The sequence below is a fragment of the Cynara cardunculus genome, assembly GCF_001531365.2.
Source record: "Cynara cardunculus var. scolymus isolate 2C chromosome LG 11, CcrdV1, whole genome shotgun sequence".
Taxonomy (NCBI): Eukaryota; Viridiplantae; Streptophyta; class Magnoliopsida; order Asterales; family Asteraceae; genus Cynara; species Cynara cardunculus.
In genome coordinates, this window is record NC_037538.1 from 1,188,750 (window position 1) to 1,207,126 (window position 18,377).

Sequence of the window (18,377 nt, forward strand, 5' to 3'; positions counted from 1 at the left end):
GGTTGAACGAGGTTTTCACGGTTTTTACAAATTGAGTGGTTTTTATTTGAACCCACCCCTATATATATATATATATATATATATACACATATATATGATCAAAATAAGAACACGACAACATGCGAATCACATGTGATATTACATTAGAATCACATGTGATTATGGAACAGGGCCAACACATGGATGCATGTGCATGGGCAACTTGATTCGTGACCTAAGTTGCACATAATAACATGTGATTTTACGAGCGAGTTTAGTGTAAAATGATCATATATGATTTGATCGTTCTCATTTTCTTTTATTTGGTCAATGTTCTCGTTTGAAACCGACACTGTGTGTGTGTGAGAGAGAGAGAGAGAGAGAGAGAGAGAGAGGATATTTGTATTTGTAAGAAAGGTGGTTATATATAATATTTTTTAATCACATCTGTTGGATCATCTCAATCTAACGGCTTGAATGATTTTTCAGTTATTTCTTTCTTATATAATTAGTTTTATATTTGCTACTTGTGTCTTATTTAACATATTGATTTAAACTTGATTAAGGATTAATTATGAGTGGGATTCTCATGTGTGTTTCACACTTTTTGCACCTTATAAATAACCTTCAATGTATCATTGTCTCATGTATACTCAAACAAACCTCAAAACAAATAGAATCTTAGTGTTCTTTTTGTCTCCAAACTTCTTGGAGATTTTCGATCATACCCATAAAATGAACACAAACATATGGACGACATTTTGGAACTCTAAGAGCTCCGATCGTTCTAACGAACACGTGCCAACTGAGTTGACTCATGGAGCAAACTTTGTGGTGAAATGGGTTGATAGTTGTGAAGCTTGTTTAGAAGATGGTAACAAGCCGTGCAAATGCGGTACTAGCAACGAAAAGTTGCAGATAGTTAAGAACGAGATAGCGGAAACTGAGGCACGTGTCGTTACAGGCAACAGTTCGTTTCTTCAATCTGTCATGAATATGATCGGAATGCTCATAGGTATCCTTTTATTTTTCTATCTTTTTTCCTTCATAAGAGTAGGAAGTCAAACATTTTTAAATGTCCTAATAGACTGCTTTGTATAAATGTGTTACAATAAGTTATATCACGTTTTTTGACGTCTTAACAAGTTTTTTAGTACAGTTTTAAAATAAAACGTTATACTAGTCTTTTTTTTTATGACATTTAAAAAAATGTCTTATAAAAACAAATGTTCTAAAACATTGTGTTTATACGATACTTCTCAATAAGTATCGTATGAAAAAGCTAATAAGACATTTTATTTCAAAAATGTCATATAAAACTTGCTAAAATATCCAAATACATTTTAACATCATATTATAACATCTTTATATATGATGTATAATTGTTTGGTCTTATAAAATCGTCTATTAAAACATTTAGATATATTTAAAATTATATAAAAATTGGTTTTGTTATAGTCAGGTATCTAAACCCTAAACCTTAAACCCTAACGTTGATAACCAAACTGTCATGATTGATATCTCTAACAGGTCTTGGCCAGCTATCAACACCATATGCACTAGAAAATGGAGGGTGGGTTTCTGCATTTCTGCTAGTAGCCCTTGGATTCACATGTGCATATACCTCCCACCTCCTCGGAAAATGCCTCAGTAACAACCCAAAAGCGAGAAACTACACCGATATCGGCCACCATGCTTTCGGGAGCCGTGGACAAGCCATCGCAACCGCATTCATCTACCTGGAAATCTTCATGGCTCTTGTTTCGTACACCATCTCGTTGCACGATAACTTGAACATCGTCTTCCTAGGAACCCACATCCGGTTCTCGTGGGCTCGTCATCTGTCGACGTCTCAAGTCCTGACGGTGTTTGCGGTTTTGGTTGCGTTGCCTAGCCTCTGGTTGAGGGATCTCTCGTCTATTTCGTTCCTGTCGACTGGCGGCATCATCATGTCGCTAATGATTTTCGTGACGGTGGCTTGCACCGCCATATTTGGTGGCGTTGCCGCCAATCACACGATCCCGACTCTCCGGCTACATAACATACCTCACATCTCCGGCCTGTATATGTTCAGCTTCGCCGGCCATATTGTCTTCCCTGACATACACAGGGCCATGAAAGACCCCTCCAAGTTCACCAAGGTTGGTATATTCAAATCCCATATACAAGGGCAAAATAGTCTATTAACACATAAAAGATCCCTCCAAGTTTGTCTAAGGTTGGTATCAATCCCACTTACAAAGGAAAAATAGTTTTTTAGCACATACAAGGGCAAAGTAGCCTTTTTAACCCAAGGGCAACATAGTCTTTTAACACATGCAAGCAAATGAACACATAAAGGGCAAAATAGTCTTTTTACACACTAAAGACCCCTCCCAGGCTCCAAGTTTGCCAAGGTTGGTGACAATCCCACTTACAAAGGCAAAATAGTTTTTTAACACATGCAAGGGCAAAATAATCTTTGAACGCATACAAGGGCAAAATAGTCTTTTAACATATGCAAGGGCAAAATAGTCTTTGAACGCATACAAGGGCAAAATAGTCTTTTCACGCATAAAAGATCCCTCCAAGTTTGCCCAAGGTTGGTAACAATCCCACTTGCAAAGGCAAAATAGTTTTTTTGAACACGTATGTAAAGTAGCCTTTTTAACACAAGGGCACAATAGTATTTTAACACAAAAATTTAACATCGTGTTTACAATTTTGTCCCCATCTCAGGTATCCATCGTGAGCTTCACATTTGTGACTTTGCTGTATACATCCTTAGGATTCATGGGGGCTAAACTATTTGGACCAGGAGTAAATTCCCAAATTACCCTTAGCATGCCCCGGGGCCTAGTGTTCACCAAAATCGCGCTATGGGCCACGGTTTTGACACCAATGACCAAATACGCCCTCGAATTTGCACCCTTTGCGATACAACTTGAACATCGGTTTCTTTACTCTATGAAGTCTCAAACCAAGATGATCATAAGGGGCACCATCGGCTCGATTTTGTTGCTAATCATACTCGTGTTGGCCCTCTCAGTGCCATACTTTGAGTACGTCCTTGGCCTTACGGGCTCACTCGTTGGTGTGGCGATCATCATTATTTTTCCAGCCGTTTTCTACATCAAGATCTTCTGGAACCAAATATCGAAGCCCATTTTGGTCCTTAACATGATCCTCATCGCACTCGGCTCCGTTCTTGGGGTGTCGGGCACGATCTCTTCCTTGAAGTTGCTTGTGGGAAATTTTAAAAGGCTCCATCACTACAGTTCGTAATCGGATCTACTAGTTGTATGTTTTTGTCCTGTATTCGTCGATTTGATCTGGCGAGCTAAACTCAAAAGATGAGTTGTACTGAGTTTTATAAATATTCGGTATAAATCAATAAACAATATAGCATTTTGATAAATATTGTGCATATGTTTGATTTTAATACGTTCGATAATATTTTATTTATAACAAAACCAATGATATTATATACAAAATAATGAAGAAAAATATGTGCATACTTTATGACTTGAATAAGGGTCAATTTAATGCTTATCGGGTAAATTGTTGTATATAATGTCGTTTTTGATGGACTAAAATCTAACATGGTAAGGTAAGTGATAGTGTTGAATACTACCAGTATGTGTTTGTCAGATAAGCGTTTACGTAAACGGCCACTGGATAAGTGTTTAGGGGTCGTTTACCTAACGTTTATCTGATAAGCACTTACAGGTAAGGGTAAGTACTTTCACTTAACTTATCGAGAAAAAATTTAATCCATTAAAACGACATTATAAGCAACAATTTATCCGTAAACGTTTACCAGATAAAAGTTGTTGATCTCACTTACTGAATAAGACTCTTACTCATTATGTCGCTTTTAACAAATAAGATTCTCAATTTTTTACTATATTCATCTAATGAGTTAAAATGACTCAGTAATAAAAGTTCAGTAAACCACCGTTAAGTAAAAAAGATATTGTTTGAATAAATAGATTTTAAATATTAAAATTGTAAGAAGTAATATATATAGGTTTGTACAAATGAGGGAGGTTTTCATTTGATCGTTTCTCTTAAAGGAACGTTTAAATAAAAACCACTCAATTTGTAGAAACCGTGAAAACCATATTCAACCAATCATAATTTTTCATTTTGTACATTTTTTTTGTAATTGTAAGAGGTTGATTAACCATTTTTATTGTGGAGGGTGTTAATCATGGATATTATCATCTTCATTATTTTAATTTTAGAAAAAATTCATAAAACAGTTTCATTAAAATTTCATTAAATATTATATGAAACAATTTCATAACCATATATGAAACAAATTCATCAAAAAAAGTATTATATGAAACAATTTCATAACCATATATGAAACAAATTCATCAAAAAAAATATATTATATGAAACAATTTGACAAGATTAAACAATTTTATGAAAAAATTTCATAAGATTAAACAATGAAATCGACGTATGAAGGTGGTTTGTACGGTTTGTACAAATGAGGGTAGTTTTCATTTGATCGCTCATATATATATATATATATATATATATATATAATCGTAAAGAAATGGTCAAAGTAGAATTATATTGCAAATAAGCTTAAGATCAATAGTTAGATAGTAAATATTGTAAATATATGTATGAAATTGTTATTTTCTTTGGGAGTTTCATTAGAGCTCCGTACTATAAATGATAGACTGTTGATCCGTTTTCGGTTGTGACATGTCGTTGTTAAGGTAAAAAAAGTCGAACATTCACAGCAGAAAACACTGTTAAAGTTATCTTCACAATATTTTGCTGTAAAGTTTCAAGTGTAAGAAAGTGTTCTCACAGGTCTCAGGAAGATATATTGGTCTCACGTGTGTGTGTATATATATACATATATACAATAAATTAAAATGATTTGAATTTGAATTTTTGATAATTCACATGAACCTTCTTTTTTATGATGATATTTAGTTTTTTTATTCGAATTGATCATTGATTACTGGAAGGGTACTCGTGCAAGGCAACGAGATACATTTTGATTTTAATATTTTATTTTATTCTTTATCTCAGTCGATGTTATAATATGATTTTATGTGATTTTGAAAAAGTATTGATGTTTTTATTTTTGAATAAAATATATGTTTGAAGATATCATGAAAAATTGACAAAAATATATCAATATTAGTATCAAATTAATCATTTAAAATTCCTATTTTTATGTAATTTTTTAATTTAATTTTTTTAATAATTTAATTTAGGTTCAATAACGAAGTAATTTATATTTAGTTTAATAATATAATTTTTTTTTTAAAAATAATAATTAATTTTTTTTTTGTTAGAACTCGATAATTATCCTAATTATATTCTAGATTTTTTATATTTTAAAAAGAGATGTTTATCATCTATTTGATTATGTTTATCCGCAGTTAGTTACACGAATTCAAACATAAAGCTTTAATAAGTTGTACTTATGCATAATTTACTTGTAATATTGAATTTTAAGTACCAAAGGGTCTTTTGCCTAGCGGTATCGTAGCCCTTGACTTTCTAGGAGGTCAGGGGTTCAAACAGCACCATAGGTGAGGAGGGCGTGTGAGTTTATTTGTTGCATTTGCCGTATATAAATATTATATACTTCCAAAAAAAATATTGAACTTTAAATAATATGCATCAATATACAATACTTCGTGTATAAAAAATGGTTTTTAAGAATTTTTATCAAATGATTTATAATATAGTATAAATCTATTTATAAAATGTATATTTTTTTAATTAAAATCGAAATCGTTTCAAAATCTCATCGTCCCAAAAACTCAAAAATTCTAGCAAACTAATTTGATTTTCAGTTAAATATGTTTTGGGTTTAAAAGTAGATGTACGAATACACGAGAAAGTTTTAAGGGGGTTTTATGACAAATTCCCTGAAACTTTAAGATGCCGTCTCATGGTCAGTCATCGTCGTCGTCTTCATACATATTCCACGACTTCAATTCTACTGCTCCGTCGCCGGCGTAGAGTAGCGCATCGACGATATACTTCAATACGATCATCATCATTATCATCATCATGGTAACCAGCTTTATCTCGTTGATATTTGTGGTTTTGATCTCTGTTTCCGTGGCTGCAAGTGACGATGGCGATTTCCGCGGTGCTGTATTCGGTGTAAATTCTAAATTCTCCGGCAAGGAACGGTCACTTAGTCTTTTCAAAGCTCATGATAACCTCCGTCACCTTCAGATTCTAGCATCCGGTGTCGACCTACCTCTCGGTGGAACCGGTCGTCCTGATGCCGTCGGGTAAAAACACACTCTGAGACGTACCTCTCGTTATTCCTTGTATTTCTACCTTAATTGTATGATCTCGATTTATTCATTCATAGTTACTTCGGGTGGGATTGGAGATTTTGATTTTTTTTTAACTTGATTTGACGTTTAATGAGAACTAGGGCTTGAGTAGGGCTGAGATCGAGTTTCTATACTGATTTTATGATCATTGGCATAAAAATTGAGTTAAATAAATGTTGAGAGCACTCCTGCTTTAAACTTGACATGGTGCTTTCTGCATCCAAAACCACAATGGCATGGTACTTTTATCGGCCTGGTTTAATTGAATCTAACACGAGAACTGGAGGCTGTTATGTGGCACTTTTACCCATGGAGATCAAGGAAGTACAAACAAGTTGTGCTCGGGAAGTGGAATAATGGTGACTTACTATTTAAGAGTAGTAAGGCGGTTTCGTGTGTGATGTTATGGCTACTGGTTTAATAATTATCTGACATGTAAACCTTATTTGTACAGGCTTTACTATGCCAGAATTGGAATTGGAACACCACCAAAGGAATATTATGTTCAAGTAGACACAGGAAGTGACATAATGTGGATCAACTGTATACAATGCCACGAGTGCCCTAAGAGAGGCTATCACGGGGTATTCTCTTGTTGCTTTCATTTATTCAAATTATTTCTTTATCTCCAAATGATGTTTTCCTCTAGAATTACACAGAAACAGGGTTGTATCTTTTTTTTTTCTTTCAATTTCTGCTAGTTTGTTCTGAAATTTTGAAATGCTGCTGTTGTTTTATGTACACATTAGCATCTTCAAGGAAAACTTGTTGATAAGTTCCCTAGAGTATGAAAGCAGATGACAAATTAGGAAGATGGCCATATTTGGCCTTCATGCATATGAATGCTAACAGTTTTTGACCTACCATTCTAACAGCTGGAACTTACACTATACGACCCAGAAGATTCGTTCACGGGGAATTTGGTTACATGCTCTCAAGACTTTTGTGCAGAGATCAACGGTGGTGCAGTTACTGGTTGCAAGGCCAACGCATCTTGTCTGTATACCGAGACTTATGGCGATGGGAGCTACAGTATTGGTTACTTCGTAATGGATGTTGTCCAATATGAGAGTGTGTCAGGTGACTTGCAAACCAAGATGGCTAATGGAAGTGTTATATTTGGGTATGTTTTCATCTCCATTAATGATGTTATGATGTATTAGTTAAGTATTACATTAGTCTCTCTCTCTCTTATTTTCTTTATTGATAAACTAGCAAAGACGGCTTAAGTTATTGGTTAACAGTTGAAAGAGTCACAACACCATCAGTAAGAAAAGAAATGAAGTATCTTCTAATTAGAACTTAGTATGATGGGCCAGCAATAGAGTTATGTGAAAGACAAGGATGTGCAGGCTTAGAATACCTAATAGTAGTACTTTTAATGAGCCAGGAAAGCGAGGTAATATCTAGTGGCCTAGATCTTGCAGACATATTCACACGGCTTTAAACCTCTATGTGTAGCTTACATGGATTTGAGTTTCTCGAGGTCTTACAAAACTCTTAAGATTTATTGGTTGGATGGAATGAAATGACAAATTAATGGATTGGGTGAGGTAATAGAATGGGTCATTACATACCATTATCATGTTTGGTTGGAACATAGAAATGGAATAAGTTTTCATAGGGATTTCATACTAGATGTAGAGATATAATGTATAGTTTTATCTTTACTTTTTGCATTATCTAATAAAGTTGATAGATTTTTTGTTTACAAAGAAAAGTTAAACATAATCTAAGTTCATTAAAACATCAAATAAGATTATAACAAAAATGTATATTTTCTGGATATTTTGAAAAATAAAAAAGTAATCCAATTGAAGTTTTAATTGTAAAAAAAATATTATTTTATTGAACATTATATAAATAGAAATAGATTCTACTGTAATTTTATTTCATTCCATGATGGAATGGGAAAAAACACCTGGCCATGGAATGAAAATAACCAAATAATAGGAATCACATTCTTTATGTAATGGTCCATTCCGTTCCATATGACAAAACAAACATTTTTTTGCATTCCATGTTTTCCTCTCATTCTACCATACCAAACACTATATTAGTTTTGCACAATTGAAGGCCTCGTACACCTATACCTCTAGTTGGTTTTAAACAATCGCCACCTTACCTATCAAGTGAAAACCTATTGTTCGAGCACAAATTGATGACAAATAGCAAATAGATGATCTCATGCATAGGAATGAAAGGTGTTCGGCAGCTGCCCAATGGCGTCCTAGACCCGCGGTATGTTTGATATTCTGTTCCGAGGATGACTTATTTTAAACTTTACCAATTTCATGCATATATATCTTGGTTTGTTCCTGTGTGCCTTTCTTTCCCTTTACCATCTTTTATATGGAATGCAAGGCACAACTTTAATTTTGTGGTAACTTGGTGGTTTTGCATGCTCTTTGGGAGCAAATGTTCATTGACCAAGTTCGGACAGTTAAAGGTGGCGCGCATTAATCTACATATTATATATTTCTTCTGAAAACCAGCTTCTAAGGGACTTAGTAGTGTATTGGTTTGTCCTATTGTATACAAGTGGCATGAGGAGTATCAATGCATGCATCTGTTACATAATCTGCTTGACAGGGGATTGTATATGTGATTTTATCAAGTGTCTTGGCTAGAGGGAGTTTTTTTTACTGGAATGGTACTTATTCTCTGGAAGAATAGTTCTTTTATCCCAAAATAAGCAAGCTTTTCCTTGTATAAATTACAAAGTGAAAGGCTTATTTAATTTAAGACAGAGTTACCGAGATTGTTCTTGGATACCAAAGGTTTTCTTCTTTTGCTCCTTGCTCATATTTAAAAGGTTTTAGTTGCAAGCATGTGTTGTTTTTTCTTGTTACCATGATACTGGAACTGAATGGTTATATGTAATATTTCACATATTGAGTTATCATATTCTTGTTTGAGGGGTCTAGGTCGTGGTGTTCTTTTTTTTTTTTTTTTTCTATCTTCTTTTATAACCCATTCTTTTTGGTGGATTCTTATATCATAGATGGAAGGCAGAATTTTGATATTCAGTGCTTGTATTTGTTTGTTCCTTTACTTATATACGTAGTGCTTCTGTACTCTTATTTTTCTATCAGATGCGGTGCTAGACAATCTGGGAACCTTGGTTCTTCTGAGGATGCACTCGATGGGATTCTTGGTTTTGGAAAAGCAAATTCATCAATCATTTCACAGTTGGCTTCATCTGGGAAGGTGAAAAAGATGTTTGCGCATTGTCTAGATGGTGAGAATGGTGGTGGCATTTTTGCAATCGGGCATGTTGTTCAGCCAAAAGTTAATTCAACACCTTTGATCCCAGATCAGTATGTGCAATTCTCCTCTTTCTGCAGAATTTGACTATATTTTCTTAAAAACAGTTCAGGGAGTCTTTCCAACTAATATCCAGGTGGATTTGTGTTGCTTAAAAGTTATTTCTAGTTCTGTTCTTTATGAAAACATTAGCATTGAAAAGCAGTAAGGTCACTTTTATCCTGTGCTCCTCCATGTGAAACATCATGTGGCTAGGTAGCTAACTGTCAGTTATTAAGTCTTCTCTGCTCTTCTGTTCTCTCTTGAACATTTTCTTGATATAGAAAGTGGACCAAAAGAGAGCACCATGCATCATCCTTATATCCTTGGCTCCACTTTCGCACATACATGCACACATGGATCTATGCTCTTTTGTAGTTACATGTGCATGCATAATTATCATCTACATGATAACATCCAAAGTTAAACGGGGATGTGTGAATATCATAACTTTACATGAAGGTTGTTTTAAAATTTTCTTTTCTTCTCTTCCTTTTAGTGCCTTAGGTTCTTTAGTGCAGTTGCTTACCGAGAATTGAAGCTTATACTTCTGATCAAATTTAAGTTTATCAAACTGAGTTATAGCTGTTGGATTAAAATTGGTCATCTTTAAATTTATAGGCCTCACTACGCTGCCAATGTCATGGGAATTGAAGTTGGTACCCAGTTCCTAAATCTTTCAACAAATACGAATGGTTCCGGGGACAAGACAAGAACAATAATAGATAGTGGTACGACATTGGCTTATCTTCCAGATGCGATCTACAATCCCTTGGTGAAAGAGGTGAAATTTGTGATGCAGTTTACTATCATTTTGATTGGAAAATTTGCTTCTTTAGAAGTTGCATCATTTATTTATTTTTATTTTTAGCTCTTTTTCTTTAGATAGTCGCAGGGCAGTCTGATTTGAGATTACGTACTCTTCACGACCAGTATACATGCTTTGAATTCTCCGGAAGGTATAGTGGATATGGAGTCGTATTATCTTCGTGTGCTTGATTATCATATGGAACTCTTTTTTAATATAAACTCCGTTATGAAGGAATATTTTCCATTTCTACCAAAATTTGGGCTTTGTAAATTGAGGTTTTCTCATGGTCTTCATTTGGTATGGTGATGCAATAATATAGTATTGTTCCTCGTGTCATCAGTAAGCATGAATGAGTGCTAGTTCTAGATGTTCTACTTTCTATTGGTTTCCATTCTTCCATAAGCCCTTGGGTGTGGTATATGTAGGCTCTTTTTTTTCCAGAAGACTAAGAGTAGAATGACTTGCTAACTTTCGGTTCTGCATTTGCAGTGTTGACGATGGATTTCCTATGGTTACGTTCTATTTTGAAAATTCACTTTCCTTGAAGGTTTACCCGCATGATTATTTATTCGTCTTTGTAAGTATCTCCTGTCATGCAAACTTCTTAATCTTTGGTTATCCATGCTATCTACTACTAAAGCTCAATACCCCGCTTGGCACTATGTTTTTTGCTTCACTGTTGGACTCTTATGTTTGTAAAGGCATGCATTCACTCCTTTAGAATTTCAGGCTGTTAGATTCTAATATTGACCACAACATGCTTTTAGCAAGTATACCTGAAAATGTTGATTGTGGTTAATAGAAGGTAGCTTCGTTGGGGGCACAATGACAGTTTTCTTCGAAATGGATAATATAGAGAATAGGAGGTAAAGGCACAAGAAGGTGGTAAAGAGGTTGGTGAACTCCATAAAAACTGTAATCGAGTTTCCTACTTATGATTTAAGATAGAAGTACATTGATGTAACATAGAGATCATAATCCATGGATGAGTTGAGGAAGATTGAGATGGCCTCATGACCTCATCAAGGATTCTACATAAAAAACTGTTCACCTTCAATGTTCTTATTTAAACATGTAGTTGTATATGTTCAATTGTCACACAAGAGAATCTCAGTAACCATCTGCAGAAGGTAGGAGTATTGTTGTCAAGACCATGTGTAGATGATGCTAGGTTTTCCAGGTCACAGGGGAAGTTGCTAGATGATGCAACTAAAGCTGGTGCCCAAGGGGAACAACCATATGAGCAAGAAGCTGCCTAGCGTCACAGACAATTTGCCCTTGTCGGTCCATGTTGCAAGAGAGTGAGAAACTTACAGGGACCAGTTTAGTGTCTCCCATTTGATTCCCTTGATGGATGGGATAGGATATGTTGGGGGATGCCTTACAAAGGAGAGTTCTTCACATTTTACAGGAGATTCCACCTCCTCTAGGGAACTTTCTTCCCCCTCAGAATGATTCTAGAATGTTCTAAGTACAAGAGTCCTAAGCATCTCGAAAAACACTAGAGCTCCTCACGGCTTTCTAGAGGATACCAGAGCCAACCTTGGTGAATGCTCTTCATCTGGTCTTATCAGTGCATATGGGGACTCCCTGGGTGTCAGCACCAGACCATGACTTGCCTCGTGTGGGGCAGGGCATTTTTTCCCACCAAATTTATACCACCCTCATCGTTCCTTTCTTTTTGGGTTTTGTCTGTGCTTCATGAGCTTTGTCCCATCTATTATTACTTGCATGCAGGTTCAAACGGGCTATGTTTTTGTCACTCTACAAGCAGTCAAGGCACTCCCTTAGACTCGCCATCAGGGTACCTAAGGGTGGGGGTCCGGGTCGGGACTCTACTTCTCTTTCCCTTTTTCCTTAATTTGATTTTCAATCTTGACACACCCACCCTTCACAATATACTTTTAACTCACTACCTTTTCTTTTTTTATGGATTATTATAACTCCACTGCCTGTTTTACACGTGTTTGTGTGTACTATGATGTGCAATAGACTGTATTATGTTATATTTCTCCCTATTTTGCATCATTTGGGTAACTAACAAGTATATTAGAATAAGTACTCTATGCATCTGTTGCTTGTGATGCATACTTTAAACACATTCTTTCCTTTATAAAAAAAACACATTCTTAAAGTATACATGTACAACATCGTTCTTTAAAAACACAGAGGGTGCCTAGAATGAAGTAACATGGCTCAAGATATCAGCTGATCAATTGACTGCAGCTCCCACTGCTGCATCAGTTTTATAAAAGCTGCAGTCGTATCAAAAAAATGGAAGAGGGAATATTGCTCTTGATGGCGAGCTAAATGCTTTATTTGTTTGTTTCAAAGGATTTGTTTCTTCTTGAACAAGTAAGCCCACAGCACCTAATAATAGAGCTTATTTGCTGACATTCTGGGTCAGGAAAAAAAGTTCTACCATTCCAACAATTTTTTTGATTAAAAATTAACCCCCGTTCAGCAAACAAGTGAGCCTTACTATGTATATAATGGAAATAAACAGTTAGGGACTGACTTGGTACCACTTTGAGTTATTGCCCCAACAACCAGCTTCTCTGTCCGTGTGATTTGTCTCTCCTAATATTTCACACAATTTAACTTCTGGGATTGGTGCCATGGCTACTATGAAAGCACCCATCTTCGTTTGATGTGTTTAATTTTTTTTTTTTTTGTAAATTTGTGGTTTAGTAAGGTTGGTACACCGCTTGTGCGGGCCTCCGTCAATTCCTTCGAGTTTCATTCTTGCGAACGTACTCCCCAGGCGGGAGGCATTTTCTCTACCCCTTCTTACCCTGAAAAAGCGGGGTCACCTTACGTCCTTGAATCGATAACCATCTTTTGGCTATTGAAACCATAATCAGAGTTGGTTAGAGCATGAAGGAAAGCCTTGCCTCAAAGTTAAAAGGAGAAGAGGACATAAACCATTACATGAAAGTCAACTGACAAGTAGAATTCCATTAAGTCCTAAAAATATGCTAGATTGGTTTATGGACCTTCTTTATCGACTTGGTAAATGTTGTCCAGATTATACAACTTGCTATTGCTAGAGTTACAAAAGTTTGCCTTGTCCACTATGCCACCCTGTGTCTTTTTGTTGGAACTTGTGGGGTCATTTATTAAACACTTGCCCAGTAAGTGCTTATTGGCTCATTTTACCTTACCGGATAAACATGATAAGGATTGAGAATCTTACCCTGTAAGAGCGATGACAAGGACTGAGAGTCTTACGCGGTAAGTGAGAGTGACAACTCTTACCCAATAAGCGCTTACCGAATAAAAATGTTGCATACAATGCCGTTTTGATGAACTAAAATGTTACCTGGTAAGTTAAGTGAAAGTGTTGACTATTACCTGTAAGCGCTTACCAGATAAACGTTGGGTAAACGGCCCCTTACTGTGTTAATTAGTGACAAAAATGAAATACAGCTAAATGCTTGAAATTAGCATTTCATTCTCCCATCGACTTTTCTTACTGGAAACATCGATGCAGCTGAAGTAACATAACACCCAAACAGTATACCATACAAAAATGTATGTCCTTGCATAGGCCTGAGTTGTGGTGTTTTAACAGATAATTTGCTAAGCATCTAGTATAACTAGATAAAAATGTATTTATTACATGCTAATATAACTTGTTACTGAATTGGTAACTTCAATACTGCATTCAAATGTTGCAGGAAGATTTCTTGTGTTTTGGCTGGCAAAACATTGGCATGGACTCCATAAGTTCAACGGACACAATTTTATTGGGAGGTAAGCTCTTTATCATTATACTTATAGAATTACATTTTGAGGTACTAAACTTCAGTTTCTTCCGATGGAAGGATTAATATGAAACTAAGAGTGGACACTATGAAGACCTTTCTCACTTTTCTCATTTTCCTTGGTTCCACATGAAGTGTCTTCCTTTTAACTTTTTGAATGTTAATCCTGGTAATTTCCATGTTCAAGATCCATATGAAATCTTCTTGTCCCGTATGGTTTGCAGGATTGGATTAGATTTGGAATTGAATTCCGTTCCAATCCCATGTTTGGTTTGAAGGATTTTCTTTCATTAAAATCCGACAAACATATGATTTTGTAATCTCACGGAGGTGGTTGGTATTTCAAGGGATATCATGGGATTCGTATGTAATAACGTTTTAAACCATGCTAAAAAACATTTGTTTTGTAATAACCAATTAATAAAAGGTAATTTTTAATTATTTCTATAATTATTTATAATTTGTTTTTATAAATTATTTATAAAGAATGGAATTTACACACCAAATATTCCAAATCCTTCCAAATCCAAATCCCTCCAATTCTAAATCCTTCCACGAAATCCAAATCCCTCAAAACTATTCCATCAAACCAAACGCCCCCTAAATTTTCAGCACTGATTGCACTACTTGTGCTTGATGTAATTATAAAAAAACATATATCAAATAAATTTATATTAAATCTGAACTTGAACATAAAAGTAAATATGTTGTTTTGTTGGCTACATTTGTTTAGGGCGGATGGAGTATTAAAACAGATAACTGTGTGATTTACGAAATCATTTTGGCTTTCAACATACATGTAGGCCCTTTAACAACATTTTCAAATAATCTGGTAACTAAATGAATATTGCTTCAAATGTAATCCATATTTGGTGATTTCTATCATTGACAAACCGTAAACTTCTGTAAACCTGACTCCTTGTCACTGTTCATTCATTTGCATCCTTACCTGTGGAACACCACCGCATGAGACATTGCCACAGCCCACAAATGATGGTATATAAATCAAACAGATGTGAGGTATTGGCTTGGTGCTTTCCCTCACTAAGGGGCCATTTAATAAATGCTTAACCAGTAAGCGCTTATCGGGTCATTTACCTTACCTGATGAACATGACAAGGGCCAAGAATCTTACCCGGTAAAAGTGATGATAAGGATGGAGAATCTTACCCAGTAAGTGAGGGTGACGACTCTTACCCGGTAAGTTGCATACGACACCGTTTCGATGGACTATAATCTTACCCGATAAAGTAAGCTGGAGTGTTGACAATTATGGGTAAGCGCTTACTAGGTAAATTGTTGCATACAACACCGTTTTGATGGACTATAATCTGCTGGAGTGTTGACTTTATTGGTAAGCGCTTACCGGGTAAGCGTTTGGGTGAACGTCCCCTAATTCTCTTTGGGAGTTGTCGTATTTCACCATTATGCCATTATCACCACTGCACCATCATTACCAAGTTGTTTAGTGGTAACAGTCAATTTACATTAATTCTTGATAGTAAGATATATCTTGTTGTAGTTGTATATTTGTTTCATGACCACAATAACTGAGCAGTTATATCCAACCGTCGGATCAAATGCTACTACTTTGATCAAATCTCATGTATTTTTAACACTTAACTCATTTCTCCGTGCCACTTTCTTCTGATGTTTGCAGATTTGGTACTATCAAATAAGTTGGTCTTATATGATCTTGAGAACCAGACGATTGGATGGACCGAGTATAATTGTGAGTTGTGATTTCAGTTTTTAGCTATCTCTATGTTCGTTTTTTGTTTCTTGTTGCTCCTTCCCCCTCGGTTTTTAGTCTTTACCAGTTTTCAGATCTCTATGAACCCAAGTTGATTTAGAATTTATTGAAGCAAAAGGGTCAATCTTACATGATCTCATTCATGCCAAACTACGATCTCTACTAGTTTAGGATTCTGTTGACCCTTTTGGACCTCTTGGTCTTGATGGATAATAGGGGACATTTACCAAACTCATATTAGGTAAGCGCTTACCGGCAAGAGTCACCACCTTCACTTACCTTATAGGGTAGCATTATCGGCCATCAAAATGGATTGTTGGCAAGTGTCTTCTCCATCACTTACCCGGGTAAGATTCTGGGTCTTCATTATGCCTCTTACCGGGTAAGATTCCCGGTCCTTGTCATGCTTACCCGATTAGGTAAGTGACACCCGAGAAGCACTTATCTGGTAAGAGTTTAACAAACAGCCGCTAAGCTGGATAGTGGATACCAACACTTCACTTTTGTGTAAGATTTGCTGTGTTAAATGACCTTCTGTCAGTTTTTCTTTTAAATCCATCACTTTTTGACAGGTGTGAGAATGTCACTTCTTAACATAAGAATGCCAAAAAAAACATGTCAGAAGGTCTTAAAAAGCATGTCTGGAGGTCATTTAGTTAAATAACCCTTGAGCCAGTGTGCAACACCGAATGAACTGTTTGCATGCTATCATTGCTTACTCCGTGTAGATTACTCTGCGTTTATAACAGGAAACCACATAGTTCTTTTACTCAAATACCCATTACTGACTTCATTTTCCGGAAAAGAGCACTACCGAAATCATGTGCAGTTATAAAATTTCTTATGCATTACCTCCTTCGACAATTGCCATCAGGTCTCATCTGGTCCACGAAAAATGATGTAAATTTACTAATGTTTTGGATCGGTTGATGAAAAAGATTCGTTTTACTTGCTAACAAACTGCAAACTGACCCCAGTTATCAACTTCTTTTTAATGATTTCAGGTTCTTCAAGCATCAAACTGAGGGATGAAATTACTGGATCAGTGCATCTAGTAGGTCCACATTCTATATCATCTGCTGACAGTCGTATTCCTCGTAGATATCTGATATCATTTCTAGTGATTGCTCTACTTCACCACATGATATCTTGATTACTAAAATCTCTGAAGGTAGATAGCTCTAAACAAGCAATATACAGATACCGTAAAGAATTAGGCAGACATCACATCACGTCGGGATCGATCCCATCCCATCCCATTGTGTCTGGTAACATCTGAAACTCGCATCACACGATTGAACTCCATCATTTGACCTACCAAAAAGGTGATTTTTGTAAATAAATTTCACAATCTGCATCGGGGTTTTTGGAAAATCCCTAAAGAAGTTTCCGGTATTTTTTGCACGAAATCTTTGTTAGACCCTGTTTGTATTTATCACTTAATCTCTAACTTGGATTTTGGCTTTACTATCTCTTCTTATTTATGCAGTAATTGTTTTCTTGAGCATCATCTTGGTGCAGGTCTTACAGGATATGTTTGATACAATACATACACATCGGTATCCAACAAAAACTGTTGGTCTATCTGTGTGCAGATCTAATATGGCATTAGGTACGTTACTGGTCATATAATTGATCGATTACTGTGGTGAGATATACAACTTTCTCTGCTTTAAAACGAAGAGCTCATCTCTAGAAACCAAAATGGTGCATGATTTCGTTTAAGGTGTGTTGGTATGTGGACGAGACTAGATGGGTAAAATGGTAAAAGTGAGGTAGGCAGCTAAAGAACTGTGGAAGGTTTTAGAGTTTTTATTTGACATGGGTAGTTTAGTAATTTACCAATCTTGTCTCATCTTCTTGATTTTTATTCCACCCATACTGGTGGGATATAAAAAATGCATTTTGTCTCACGTGGGTCTTGTTCTGTTTCAATGTAATGTTGCGTCAAACGTGAGACAACAATTTTTGTATTTGTACAGTCCCGTTTTGTCCTGTGTATCTAAATATCTAGACAAAATAGGACATGAGATAACAACAATTGTTTAACTTTTGGTAAAATAGAATTGGACATGGCATAATAAATAAAATGACTAATTTTACTGCTAATGAGTTATTATATCTTTTATATTTTTTGGTTAGTATATATATATATATATATATATATAATTTATTAAATTATAATAACATAAGTATTTTTATAATCAAACATCTCACTAGAAAGTTTTTGCCCGGTTAAAATTGACACTAAAATAAAAAGTCTATGTAGCTTTCAATTTTTGTTCTATATCCTTTCTGTATTATTTTGCTTTTATTGATATTTGATAAATTACATAATTAACCGAAATTTTGAGAGAAAATTTAAAGAGCATAAAATAGAATAAATAAAATTTAAAGAATAAATATAGCATAAAGAGGGGGTTGTATTTGATATTTTTGAAGAGAATTAG

The 18,377-nt window shown here is 35.4% G+C and overlaps 2 protein-coding genes across 6 annotated transcripts; both read left to right on the top strand.

Moving 5' to 3' along the window:
* Window positions 1-714: 714 nt before the first annotated feature.
* Window positions 715-3,243, top strand: LOC112520899 (amino acid transporter AVT1H). Its single transcript, XM_025129524.1, has 3 exons — window positions 715-994; window positions 1,510-2,120; window positions 2,698-3,243. Exons 1-3 carry the CDS (start codon window positions 715-717, stop codon window positions 3,241-3,243), a joined length of 1,437 nt encoding a protein of 478 aa, XP_024985292.1.
* Window positions 3,244-5,870: 2,627 nt separating this feature from the next.
* Window positions 5,871-18,021, top strand: LOC112521095 (aspartic proteinase-like protein 2). 5 transcript variants are annotated; one of them, XM_025129767.1, is made up of 11 exons: window positions 5,871-6,242; window positions 6,745-6,874; window positions 7,166-7,413; window positions 9,386-9,610; window positions 10,218-10,380; window positions 10,482-10,555; window positions 10,897-10,984; window positions 14,088-14,163; window positions 15,835-15,906; window positions 16,932-16,981; window positions 17,449-18,021. In XM_025129767.1, exons 1-11 carry the CDS (start codon window positions 6,013-6,015, stop codon window positions 17,557-17,559), a joined length of 1,467 nt encoding a protein of 488 aa, XP_024985535.1. In that variant the 5' UTR covers window positions 5,871-6,012; the 3' UTR covers window positions 17,560-18,021. The 5 variants fall into 5 exon arrangements, with proteins under 5 accessions (XP_024985535.1, XP_024985539.1, XP_024985536.1 ...); XM_025129771.1 differs by having other exon boundaries at window positions 17,417-17,457; XM_025129768.1 differs by lacking the exon at window positions 17,449-18,021 and adding an exon at window positions 17,099-17,391.
* Window positions 18,022-18,377: the final 356 nt, after the last annotated feature.

Bases quoted from the DNA above. Each gene is read 5' to 3' on its own strand.
- LOC112520899 (XM_025129524.1), top strand. From the start codon at position 715: ATGAACACAAACATATGGACGACATTTTGGAACTCTAAGAGCTCCGAT. The intron at 995-1,509 runs GTATCCTTTTAT...TATCTCTAACAG, and splicing joins TATGATCGGAATGCTCATAG to GTCTTGGCCAGCTATCAACA. The intron at 2,121-2,697 runs GTTGGTATATTC...TCCCCATCTCAG, and splicing joins ACCCCTCCAAGTTCACCAAG to GTATCCATCGTGAGCTTCAC.
- LOC112521095 (XM_025129767.1), top strand. From the start codon at position 6,013: ATGGTAACCAGCTTTATCTCGTTGATATTTGTGGTTTTGATCTCTGTT. The intron at 9,611-10,217 runs GTATGTGCAATT...TTAAATTTATAG, and splicing joins ACACCTTTGATCCCAGATCA to GCCTCACTACGCTGCCAATG. The intron at 10,556-10,896 runs GTATAGTGGATA...CTGCATTTGCAG, and splicing joins TGCTTTGAATTCTCCGGAAG to TGTTGACGATGGATTTCCTA.